We start from the raw sequence: 13,580 nt of genomic DNA on the forward strand, positions 1-13,580 counted from the left end.
AAGGAAGGAAGGAAGAAAAAGAGCCTGGCAGTGGTGGTGCACGCCTTTAATCCTAGCACTCAGGAGGCAGAGCCAGGTGGATCTCTCAGTTCGAGGTCAGTCTGGTCTACAGAGCAAGTTCTAGGACAGCCAAGGCTACCCAAATATGGAGAGAGAGACTTCTAGCCTTACTGAGCACAAAGCATACATATGGTACACAGATATACATCCAGGGATAACACAAACTTTTTTTTAAATATATATTTTTTTTTAATTTTAAAAAGAAAAACAATCTTGATAAAGCTTAAATTAGGCTAGAACAACAGTTCTTAGTCATGTCAATAAACAAGATTTATAATTTCACCTAAAATTACTTTTCAAATCTTTATTTCAAGATATTTGACTAGTTTCAAATATATATAAGACATAACTGTAAATCAGAAATAATTTTTATTCACAAGCAGGCGAGCTGTCTCAGCAGGTAAAAGCACTTGCCACACAGCCTGATGACCGGAGTACAATTCCTAGAACTCATGTAAAAGTGGAAGGAGAGAACAAAACCTGTTCTCTGACCTCCACATGTGCACACCCACTCAAATATAACACCCACACACACCCGCAGAATAAAATTCCTAATTTCAGTGACCTTCTTATCCCTCCAACACAACCTTTAGTTTTGTTAGTAAGAACCACATTCCCTCACTCAGATGATACTGGTGTAATTTTGCACTAGAAGTGAAAACAGGAAGCTTCTCAAGCAGAAATTACAAAAGTCCCCAAGTAAGAGCAACAAAGAAACATATGAGAGGTCCACAATACCTGCTGCTCTAAGTGTGTGTATATAAAACCAAGCAACAACTATATACATTAGTTACACATTCTGACCAATTCTAAGCTGAAAACACAAAACCCAACAAATGTTCTAAACCCCAAGATTCGTAAGTGCCCACATAGCACAAATGTAAAATCCCACATCTGACCTCACATCACAGGTTGCAGACAAGATGAAGGCACACTAAAAATAGGGGTAAAATTCACTTCAGGCTATTCCTGTAAGGTTCACATACACGCATGAACTCCGTGTTTAGAAGTTGGGTACAGTCCCCAAGACACTTCATATGTAAGAAATACTCCAAAATCAAAAGGGGTTGGAGAGGGGCATAGTGATATACACCTATAACCCCAGCTGAGGAAGAGTACCTCAAATTCTAAGCCCAGGTCCAGAAAAGAACCCTATCAACCAGTCAATCAAGCATTGGAATTCTGCAGCACTTCTGACACAGGCCTTCCTTGCAGGGCAGAGCGCTCACCTGACAGCGATGAAGCGACAGTGCCCCCTACCTTTGTTGGAGAAAGGAAGGTGCTGCAGCTGGGAGAAGAGGAAGTCCTGGCTGGTCCGCAAGTAGCGCAGAGTAGGGCCAGACGTGTCTGAGCACGCACATAACTGATATATCACCTAGTGAAATTAAAAAACCTCCAAATCAGTACTGGTTTTAAGATAACAAAATATGAGTGTAAAATATTAAGATATACCAATAATTCAAGCAAATGGAAAGTCACATGTATAAAATAAATATGCACTTATATTAAAAAAACTTATTTATGTATTTTATGTTTATGAGTGCTCTATCCACATGTACACCTGCATGCCAAGGAGGGCATAGGATCCCATTATAGACAGTTATGAGCCACCATGTGGTTGCTGGGAATTAAACTCAGAACCTCTGGAAGAGCAGCCAATGCTCAAAACTGCTGAGCTGTCTCTACAGTCAAACAAGCTTAGATTTCTAAATCCAGGTTCTTGGTGTGCTAGCTCAAGAAAACATATTGATACACAGCTCTGAGTACTGACATTGCCAGATATATAATCCCAGAACCAAGGAGACTGAGGCAGGGTAATCTTTAGTTCAAGGCCAGCCTAGGTTACATAGCAAGGCCCTGCATTCAAAATAAAAATAAACAAGTTTTATAATGACAGCACTAAATCCTGCAATCACCCTGAACATATTTATTAATACACACATATATATACACAAAATTAATTAAGCCTTACTATTTTAATTAATAGTAGTATTACCTAGTAGTCACCCCTTTAAAAATCATTAATCATTTTATCTCAACTTCAAAAAAATAGTAAAACTTAGTAGAATCAAAACAACATTACTAAGAAAACTACAAAGATTTACAAACTCCACTATGTTACAAATACAAGCTCTAAATACAACTTTAACAAAACAGTAAATGTGAGAAAGGAGCATTTATATCAATCTAAGAAAAACTGAGATCTGATAAACATACAAAGATCTTCATTATGGACATGATTATCATAAATACATAAATTGACAAAATGGCATAAAAATAAAAATCACTCATAATAAATCAAGAGTCCATCTGTTTTCAATAATAGACAATAATTAAGCCTAGTACCCAAGTACCCAGTGGCCAAGTAACCAGCCACAGCTCCTTGGAAAGCCAGAGAAGACAGATAGCTTGAGCCTACCAGTCTAAGACTAGGCTGGCTGACAAAGTAAGGGACAAATACGTCTCTTAAAAATACATAAATAGGGCTAGAGAGATGGCTCAGAGGTTAAGAACACTGGCTCTTCTTCCAGAGGTCCTGAGTTCAAGTCCCAGCACCCACATGGTGGCTCACAACCATCTGTAATGAGATCTGGTGCCCTCTTCTGGTCTGCAGGGATACATGCAAACAGAACACTGTATACATAGTAAATAAATTAATCTTTAAAAAAGAAAATACATAAATAAAGCCAAGTGGTGGTGGTGGTGCACGCCTTTAAACCCAGCACTCAGAAGGCAGAGGCAGGCAAATCTCTGAGTTCAAGGCCAGCCTGGTCTACAAAATGAGTTCCAGTTCAGCCAAGGGCAAACCCTGTTTGAATTAAAAGGGAAAAAAAAAAAAAAAGAATAAAAAATGCGGCAGCAAAACAGGTGTCATACATCTTGTAAGTCAAAGGAGTTTCTTCTTTTTTTTTTTTTTTGGTTAAATTTTTTTAAAAATGATTTATTTATTCTTGTTTTATGTACATTGGGTGTTTTTTGCTTGCATGTATGTCTGTGTGAGGGTGTCAGATCCCATGGAACTGGAGTTACAGACAGCTGTAAACTGCCATGTGGGTGCTGGGAATCAAATCCAGGTCCTCTGCAACAGCAGTCAGTACTCTTAACCACTGAGCCATCTCTCTGGAATCAGAGGAATTTCTAACTGCAAAATGTAAATTTCAGTATTTGCAAAGCAGCAGCAATCACTGCCATTCATGAGTCATCCATTTCTTAAGTACTTGCTAATCACTTTCTATGTACCAGGCTCTTTAAGCTTCACTCTCTCAGTGCATTAACACTTATCATACTTGTTATGATTATTTGAATTAAAAATCTAACCATACAATTATTCATCCATTAGGGGTTACATAAGCAATACTCTACAAATTCCATAGGTGCCAACTTGCCTATATGCTGAAACTGACCCTAACCCTTAATCAACGCTCAGATTCTTCTGCGGCAGAGGAGAGCTGCAGCTGCCTGACTTGTCCGCTCGCTGTCTTTGTCTTCCAATGGTCCAGCTAGTGTCATACTTATATCAGTTTGGTTCTTTTAATTTTGCTGAAGTCAGGATCAAGGGCTGGAGAGACAGTTCAATGTGTAAGGGTATCTGTTACAAGCCTGCCAGCCTGAGCTCATCACCAGGACTCAACATGGTCTGATTCCCACTTGTCCTCTGACCTCCACCCTAGTGTGGTGGCATGTGTGCATCCACACTCATGCACACATACAAATAAGACAGAACAAAACAGAGCAAATAACAAAACCACGCATAGTTCTGAAGTATTATTTCGTTCTAAAACCTAAGAAAGCTGTGAGGTAAATTGCCTTTCTGAAAAACTATTTGTTAGTAATCTCCATACAGCCCTGATTAAGTGCCACTGTCCCTGAACTAAAAAACTTTAGTGGAGCATCAATACATATTATGTAAGATCCTTTTTAACAGAAATGCATAGAAAATAAGGTCATAGGTTCACCAGTTAACAAAAATGTCAGCATCAGGGAATTGTAGGAATCTGACTGTAGTAGCCAACAGTCCAGGACTTGCCAGTTCAGTATTCAGTGACCTTATAAAATACGTCACAGTGAGTGAGAAATAACTGTAAATCCTTGCCTAGAAATAAAGTCTTATTTATTTTTGTGGTCTACTTGTTTAATTTTGTGTGGGGGCACATGTGCCAAGTAGAGGTCAGAGGACAACTCTGTCCAGTTTATCCCCTTCTTCCACCATGGGTTCCAAAGACCAAACTCGGTCAGCAGGTCTCTGAGAAGCGCTTTTACCAGCTGAGCTATCCTGCTGGCCCTAGAAATATATTCTTAAGAAAAATACAAAGCAACAAAATCAAAAGCAAGTATTTCTGCTGCAGACTGACACCCATCTTCAGACAGCTTTGGTATCCAATCAGCACAAAACATAAATCAGCTAAATGATCAGAGAGCACCCTCCTCACCTTCTCTTCTGTCTCCAACCTGGTTTCATTCACCTTCACTTAGCCTGGCCTAGACGATAAAGCTTTGTGGTGGTATTGTATTCCCCGAAATATCGTGCACCCTAATAAACTTCTCTGGGGTCAGAGACAGAACAGTCACTAGAGGATAGGCAGTGGTAGCACACGCCTTTAATCCTAGCATTCCAGAGGCAGAAACCCATCTGTTCAAGGATATAGCCAAGCATGGTGACTCACGCCTTTAATCCCAGGAAATGACGGCAGAAAGAGAAAGATATATAAGGCGTGAAGACCAGAAACTAGAAGCTTTTGGCTGGTTAAGCTTTTAGGCTTTTGAGCAGTACAGTTCAGCTGAGAGGCATCCAGTATGAGGAAACAGGATCAGCTGAGGAACTGGCGAAGAGAGGAAGCTGTGGCTTGTTCTGCTTCTCTGATCTTCCAGCGTTCACCCCAATACTTGGCTCAGGTTTGATCTTATTAATAAGACCATCTAAGATTCCTGCTACAAAGCTTCTCAATATCTATCAGATCCTGTAACAATGAGCTCCAATTACCTCGGATCTCTCATTAAGGAAGATTTATTTCAGATTCAAAGAAGCATGAATGTTTGGAAAAACCAGAGGACAAAAGGGAATACTGAAAAATCACAAGATAACATGAGAATAACAGAAATGTCTCCACTACACCGAGAGGATAATCCTACTTTTTAAGCCATGAAATGTGAATCATAGTGTCCCAAGTCGAGGAATTAGTCGCGAATTATAAAATCTGGTTCTCAGAACGCTTAAGTTCTCAAGACAATCTAAACTCTAATCAGATCCTGCCATCTCCACAGCTGCAGGACTTCCTTCTTTACATGCTTCTTCAAAGGTGCTGCTTGTACTTGACTCTACACCTCAGCAATCCACTTCACGGCTGGAAAACTCAACACCAGAGAAGGCACACAGCATGCCCCAGCTAGCTCAGCCTCACAGGGGACACAGATGGCAACCAGGGATCTTCTGACCCAAGCCTACTCCACACCCCCAAAGAGCCACTTGAAATACTGCACCACTGGTAACAATCCCAATAGTCCTCATTTCTCACACTGTCAAGATCCCCAGATCTCCAGGACTGTGTATGCCTCATGGATTTTATCCTTAAAGAAAGACTGGAGAAACTGTTAAGGGAACTCATTTCTATCCTAATCGCCACTCTTCACCTAGGAACTCAGCTGCTCAAGTCTGCTCAGTTCCTCAAGGTGCAATCTACTACATACCTGGTAGCACAGCTCAGCCAGCTGAGGATACTCCTGCACAGCCACCGGGCCAGTTCTCCCTTCTGTCCCTTTCTCCAGGATGTTGAGGATGGCGTGCAGGCAGGTCCGAGGGCAGCCTAACACTCCTACACAGAACCAAAAGGAAATCCAAATTTTCTCAGGGTTTCTGCATCACAAACCCAAGATTCCCTTTATCAAAGTCTAATTTTAGATGTAACACATGCTCAACTGTGAACATGCTACAGAAAATACTGACACAGGAAATTACAAATCTCAATCCTCTAAATCTGTTCAGACAGCTTTGATCTTAAAGCCTGACCCACAATACCCTTCACATGTCACTTACTTTCTAAGTGAATTGCTCTGTGAGCCCAGTATTTAATAAATGACCACTTACATCAACAAACACGTAAGCAATAGATGCCCATGTGCAGTACAACTATACCTGGGTCTTGTAGATTCGTGGTACTGATGGGTTTCTTCAATTCAAAGCCCAATAGGTAGAGAGCAAGATTGGGTGGATTACGTTCTAGAGATGTGATGAGAAGATTCAAGATGTGGATTCTTGTTTCATGGCGGATTTCAGCTAACTTCTTTTCAACTTCTGAGCCTAAATACAGAGAGCACAGGACACAAATCACAAATCAGTGTAAGACAAGCACACCAAACTTTCAAGCAGCATGTATTCGGAACCCCAAATCTACTTCATTCTTGACTGACTACTAAACTGCTTTGATTCAACCCATCTTAAATATTTGTTCTAACAAATTCCCAATTTCTCTTACATTAGCACCACAAAATTAAGTTCTTCAATGTTTTTTTCATTATTATATTATATTATAAAAGCACACGTGTTAATCAGAGCCATACCCTCTTCTACACGTACAAATTCTTCTGTGTCTTCACTATCCAAGCACTCTACGAATCCAGCCATCAGCTTCTGGCTCACACTCTGAAGTCATAGACAGAAAAACGACAAATTAACAGAAACTCTACATATCATACAACCAACGATAAACACAGAGCATCTACAGACATTCACCCGTGAAAACAAAGATAAATCTGCCCCAGTGTTTAGATTTTAGGCTTGTTTTGTTTTGAATTTTATGTGTATGGGAATTTTGCCTACATGTATGTCTGTGAATCAAGTGCATGCCTGGTGTCCAAGGAACCCAGAAGAGTTGTCCGATCCCCTGGAACTGGAGTTACAGCTGTGAGCCATCATGTGGGTCCTGAGACTTAAACCCAGGTCTTCTGGAAAAGCAATTAATGCTCTTAGCCACTAATCACAATCAATCAATCTCTCTCTCTCTCTCTCTCTCTCTCTCTCTCTCTCTCTCTTTCTCTCATTCACTCACTCCTAGATTTCACTTGTTTTTAATTAAAAGAAAATTTAGCTATTTAGACTGCTACACGTAAGTCCATTACAGAAATAATTAAAGCAGGCACCGTGGCATACATCTGTAATCCAAGCACTCAGGAGGCTGAGTAGGATGATCCTAAGTTTGAAGTCAGCCTGCTCTGAAGAAAGAAAGCAGACCAAGTGTGGTACACACACAGACCTTCAATCCCAGCCTTGGAGGCAAAGGCAGACAAGTCTCTCTAAGTTCAAGACTCACCTGGTCTACACAGTGAGATCTAGGCCAACCAAGGTTACATAACGAGACCCTGCCTCAAAAAAGAAAAAGAAAAGGGGGGGAGGGGAGGAACAGAAAAGAAACCTGACAGGAACAGCATGCTCTGATCAGTAATAATAATCTGTATTTAATTTAGAGCTCAGCATGGTGCTTGTACCTGTTACCCAGCACTTAAGACGGAGAGGACACAAAAGGATCATAGGTTCTAACCCAGTCTGGGCCACATAGCCAGACCCACTCTCAAAAAGAGAAGCCAGATTCCAGAAGCCACACCTACATTTTACAGTGCTCTCAGCCTTGGTGGCACCATCATTACAAGGGTGCTTATAAAGATGTGAGGTCACTTTGATTTGTTACAACTAGAGTTTACAACTGACACGGTGGCAGGGAATCCAGTAATGTGAGAGGTCTTAGAAGAAGTCAAATGAAGATCTGGGAGCCAGTGAGCTAGCTAAGTGAGTGAGGGTGCTTGCTGCTGAGCAAACTGAGCGAATTCAAACCCCAGAACCCCACGGTAAAGGAGAAAACGGACTCATACAAGTTGTCCTCTGACCTCCACATCTACTCACTCCCTCTCTCCTACACGCAAAACAAAGAGAAACTTCAACAGAATAAAGACCTATTTCATCCAAAGTGACCCAAAAAAAAGTCTGTTTTAAAGCACTGCTGAGGAGGATCCGGTAAAGGCCTAGGCTTTAGTTAAGTAAAGCATCCTACAGACACTAGATGTTTACAGAAGACACAGAGCCAGTTATGCAGCTGTGGCTATCCAAGGCCAGCAGAGGAGCTAGAGTAGACCCACCATGGGGTCAGGCAGGGGACCCCTTCAGTGGAGCCTGAACCAGCCAAGGCAACATAACACCATTCCAAATGAAAGAGGAGAGACAAAAACTATTAGGAAGAGAAGAACAGGAGCATTTGAGCTGGTACAGAACACAGGCCTACAGGGTCAACTTCTCCACAGGTGGAGGCAGGAGGATCACTGGAGCAACAGTAACAGTCTCAGGAAGAAGAAAAAAAATCCTTAAATACATTCTATAATAGCCAACATACCACAAGTGTGGATCACCAGAAAACCACAAAGGTAATTAGCTCAGCAAACAGATGTGGCTGAAAGACCAATCACTTCAGATGCCCAGTCACAGCTATTTTGTAGACTACATAGCCACATACTGGAGTGTAAACACTCACAGAGCACGCTGCAGAGGGTACTCTGCTGCGGAAGTATTCACTTCCTGGCTGGTTCCTCACCCATCCCTTATCAATGCACTTACTCTTTGAGGATCATTCCACAAACAAAAACACAACTCATCCAGACACCATGACCCCTAGAATGCATCAACAACACAATCAGTTACCTGGTCATGTGTGAAATCGCCAACCAGTTTGATCTGAATGTTGGAATTACAAGAGATACAGCAGAGGATCTTGGCACTTTCAAAGGCCAATTCAGGATTACTGTTTCCATGATAGAGATACCTTCAGAAGAAAACATTGAAGAACAATGTGATCAAACTTGGCTTTTCACTGTTCCAAAGAAAGAAAATTTAGGGGCTCAAAGATGGCTTATGGTTAAGAGCATTTGCAGAGGATCTGGTTTGGCTCTCAGCACCTACATCTGCTTATAACTATCTCAAACTCCAGCTCCAGACGATCCAACATCTCTGACCTCCATAGGCACATAGATGCATGTGATGCCCAGAGACAAGTAGGTACACACAAATACATATAAAAATTAAAAATAAATAACTCTTAGCTGGGCACACACTTTTAATCCCAGCACTTGGGAGTCAGAGGCAGGCAGATCTCTGTGAATTCAAGGCCAGCCTGGTCTACAAAATAAGTTCCAGGACAGGCTCCAAAGCTACAAAAGAAACCCTGACTCAAAATAATAATAATAACAATAATAATAACAATAATAATAATAATAACAACAACAACAATAACAATAATAATAACAACAACAACTCTTAAAAGAAAGAAAACATAAAGCCAAAGGTTCACCTACCCATATAATACTCTCGGACAAATGAGAGAAAGGTGTTCCCCTTCTAGCTACAAAGAACCTCTTACAAGCTATATCATGCCTTCCAAAATACATGTGTAAAAGTTTTAATCCACAATGACTATTTGGAAAAAGGTCTTTGTATATGTAAGAAATTAAGTACTGACAAGGTGATTAAGGATTTGCTAACTAGTTTTATGTCAACCTGACACAAGGTAGAATCATTCTGGAAGAGGAAACCTCAAGTGAGAAGAGGTCTCCACCAGACTAGGTCATGGGCAAGCCAGTGATTTTTCTTGATTGATGGCTTATGTGGGAGGGCCCAGCTCACTATGGGCAGTGCCACCTTAGGGCTCATGGTCCTGGGTGCTATAAGAAGCTGAGCAAGCCGTGATGAGCAGGCCAGTAAGCAGCATTCTTCCATGGCCTCTGATTAAGGTTCTGCCTCCAAATTTCTGCCTTCAGTTCCTCCTTGACTTCCATCAGTGATGGGAGTGTGAGTTAAGAGCTGTAAGATGAAAAATTCTTTTCTCCTCAAGTTGCTTTTGGTCACACTGTTTTATCACAGCAGTGAGAAACATAAATAAGATAAGGGTACAAGAAGACCGTCCTCACAAAAGGCTATGTGGACAGAAGCACACTTCCACAGATCACCATATGAAGCTAAGGTAAGTGATTGGTTCTACAAGCTATACAACACCAACCACCAGAACATTAGCAAATGCACGTGTATATATCCAACTTTGTGTGTAGGCTGTGGGTAGCTCTCTATCCCCTCCCTGCCCCCCAAAACACTCGGTTTCCCTACAGAAAACAAATGCTATTCATTTTGGACCTAAAACTTTTAGGAGATAGAATGAGTAAGGAAGGGAAAAAAGAAAAGACATGGTAAGGCTCAGGGTGATTAAAATCAAAGGAGTGAAACTAGGTGAGATTAAAATAGGCCCTAACAGATAATCTGTGATGTATTAAATATGCAAGAAAAAAGAGAGACTAAGAGCTGCCATGCTCATGCTCTATTGACAGATGTAACTTACCTGGCAATGTTAACCACATTGTCTGCCTTCTTAGTTCTGGGATTAATTCCCTGCAAAAGCTGTTCCAAAGGAGAGACGATGAGAGCCAGCTGACTCTCTCTCAGAAGGTCCATGAAAAGGTTCTCCTTCTGCAGAGTGAGATTGAGGAGTGCTAGACAATGCTGAACTGCTTTCTCCAGGTGTTTCTTTCCTGTAACCCAAAGGAAGTTAAATGAATCTTAGAAACACATAGCACTCAAGACAAAACAAACTAAAAGGCAGGTTTTAGTCTCAAAAGCTCTTGTTGTTACAAATGTTTAATAGCACCTTCACAACAGCTTTTACCCACATAAAACCAGTGATTTCTGTGACCCAGGTTACCCAGGTATTAGCTTCTCTTTATCTTTTCCTTGATCTGCAAGAGCAGTGGTTCTCAACCTTCCTAACACTGTGACACTTTAATACAGCTCCTCACGGTGTGATGATCCCCAACCATAAAATTACTTTCATTGCTACTTCATAACTAATTTTGCTGCTGTTATGAACTGTCGTGCAAGCATCTGATATGCAGGATATCCAATAGGGGATCCAAGGGGGGTTCAGAGAGCACTGGCCCTCTGAACGGGGTGATGTGTACCCAGTGAACATATGACAACACCTATAAACACTCCCGTTTGTCGTAACTGGGAAGGTGTAACTGGAATCCAGTAGACAGAAGCACACAGCATGCAGTACAGCACCCACAGCAGAGAACTATCAGCTAAACTGTCAATAGTGCTCAGAGTGAGAAACCGACTTCCATACATAACCATTGTAAAAATAAAGCTAAAGAGATGGCTCAGTGGTTAAGAGCACTTGGCTCTTGCAGAGAACCTGGGTTCTGTTCCAGCACCTAGATGGTAACTCACATCCAACTGTAACTCCAATTCCAGGGAATATGATACCTTCTTCTGGCCTCCACAGGCACAAGACATACACATAATACATGCACATACACACAGACAAAATATTCACATACATAAAATAAAAATAACCCTTCAAAAAGATTTTTAAAGAAAATAAAGCAGAAAATATAGTAAGGATCACTTGTAATCTCAACCTTTCAAATATAAAATGTTAGGCCTAAGTTTTTTTTACAGTTCTTACCTGTGAGTTACACAGTTACAAACCGATGTTCAGAATCTGACTTTTCTATTTCAGACCACTGCCACATTAGACAATACAGCACAGCAGTGTGAAGCCTGGGCTCTGGGGCCGCACTGCCTAGGATCAAATCCCAGCTCCCAATGTAATTTCTCTGTGCATCATTTTGTTAAATGGAAATAAGATCTGCCATGTGAGGTTTCTGTGCAGATGAAATGTATTGAAACACAGGCTCTGCTTCTGAGAGCCACTGCATAGAAAACGCTTAACAAACAGTAAGTAATGCCAATGGTAATAAATGGTATTTACCAAACACATGGACCAGACTATAGTACGTGTTTCTGTAAGCATCACAGGATGCAGATTCAGAGTTAAGCACGTCAAAGATATGAAAGAGAAAGAAATATTTTAAATATCTGCAGAAGACTCTGCAATGAGATAGTCACAGTGAATGAGTCTCTGTAATTAAGTCCATTTTCACTCATAACTCACTGAAAATACCCCTGTTAGTAAGACTCTTACAGAATAAAAGACGAAGATGTCACCAGTTCTGAAGTCACAGAGACTTACATGCACATACCAGGGAAAGGTGCGTAGGTGTCCAGCTGCTTAACTCCTTCTTCCAGTAAACTGAGAGCAAGTTCCAACATCGGTGATTCATTCAGAAGATGGTACATCAGACTGAAGCCAGGCGGCTTATAGGCTATGATTTCTTCTCCTAAATAGACACAGTCCAAAAGATGGTGAATCGGCATTTAAAAATGTGTGTGTGTGTGTGTGTGTGTGTGTGTGTGTGTGTGTGTGTGTGCAGAGCACAGCTTGCAGGAGTCAGCTCTCTTCCACTGTAAAGTCCAGGGATTGAACGGAGACCATGAAGGTGCCATTACCTATCAAGAGTGAGTTGGTGGCCATCTCACTGGCCCCTCAATCACCATTTCTGTTAGACGCTGGTTTTGTGAAATGTATGACATTGTAACTTAAACAGGATCAACACAGGTGAAGGCAAGCCTCAAGTCACGACAACGACACAAACTGAGAGGAGCAGTCCCAGAGGAATGACTGACGTGCATGTGGGAACCAGTGCCCACTATCGATCACCACAGGAACTACAACCTGAGTACTTAATCTTCTACTCAGTAAAATCCTATTTTCTCTCTTAAACAGGACATAATTAAAACAGTAAAGCACAGATTAAATTCTAATTTAAATCTTAATTTTTAACTTTCATTTATATACATAATCACTAAATCATAAATACTCTAGACAATTAATTACCTTGTAGCTCCACAAACTGATCTACAAAATCTTCAAGCTGAGGCTCATAATCTCTCAGTAGCTTATAAAACACTTCCAAGACAACCTCAGCAACTTCCCACTACAGGAAAAAAACAAGTATTTCAGTAATAATGAATAGTCCAAGGTGGGAACTGTCAAGCTTTTCACTCCCTCCACTGTCTCTCCAGAAAAGAGACCAAGTGTACTTTATTAATTTATACAAACATTCTTAATCCATGTTGTCATTCGTCAAAGGATAACAGGTTGGCTTTTTTCTAGACAGAATATTTTTAAAGATTACTTAAGAAGTGTGTCTCTTCAGTCAAAGGTTGAGCTCTTTTATAAGCTTAAGGTATTTAGCACCTGGCCATGTTCACTTTACACTTATACAATACCTGATTTCTCTACAGCTCAAATAGTTAACATTTTCTCTAGGACGCTCATGTGAAGCTGAGGACTAAACCCCTCAGATCACATGGCTCAGCAGCAAACATGCTCAGACCAGGACGCTCTGTCTAACAACCAGTCAAAATGCCCCAAATGACCCCATGACTATCTCACTGTTAAAGATGGACTTAAAATACTTTACATGGAAAGACACATATGTACAGCTATATCCAGTGGAATTTATCTGTGCTTTAAAATCCATTGCACAGAGTATTTTTTTTTTTTTTTACATAATTTACTTTTGCAGTGCTGGAGACTGAACCCAGACTGCACATACAAAGCCACTGCTCTACCACAGTACAACTGTGGGCC

At 40.9% G+C, this 13,580-nt stretch overlaps 1 protein-coding gene across 2 annotated transcripts in view; it reads right to left on the bottom strand.

Annotated features, from left to right (window-relative positions):
- Nup205 (nucleoporin 205) overlaps window positions 1-13,580 on the bottom strand; it is a 68,034-nt gene that overhangs the window by 23,779 nt on the left and 30,675 nt on the right. For both annotated transcript variants that reach the window (XM_036180941.1, XM_036180940.1), the window contains exons 16-23: window positions 12,822-12,921; window positions 12,127-12,264; window positions 10,425-10,614; window positions 8,741-8,861; window positions 6,616-6,697; window positions 6,191-6,355; window positions 5,746-5,870; window positions 1,321-1,435 (exon numbers count right to left, since the gene is read on the bottom strand). In XM_036180941.1, coding sequence (XP_036036834.1) covers window positions 1,321-1,435; window positions 5,746-5,870; window positions 6,191-6,355; window positions 6,616-6,697; window positions 8,741-8,861; window positions 10,425-10,614; window positions 12,127-12,264; window positions 12,822-12,921 — 1,036 coding nt within the window. The remainder of the gene's footprint in view (window positions 1-1,320; window positions 1,436-5,745; window positions 5,871-6,190; window positions 6,356-6,615; window positions 6,698-8,740; window positions 8,862-10,424; window positions 10,615-12,126; window positions 12,265-12,821; window positions 12,922-13,580) is intronic.

Source organism: Onychomys torridus, chromosome 3 (genome assembly GCF_903995425.1).
Source record: "Onychomys torridus chromosome 3, mOncTor1.1, whole genome shotgun sequence".
Lineage (NCBI taxonomy): Eukaryota > Metazoa > Chordata > Mammalia > Rodentia > Cricetidae > Onychomys > Onychomys torridus.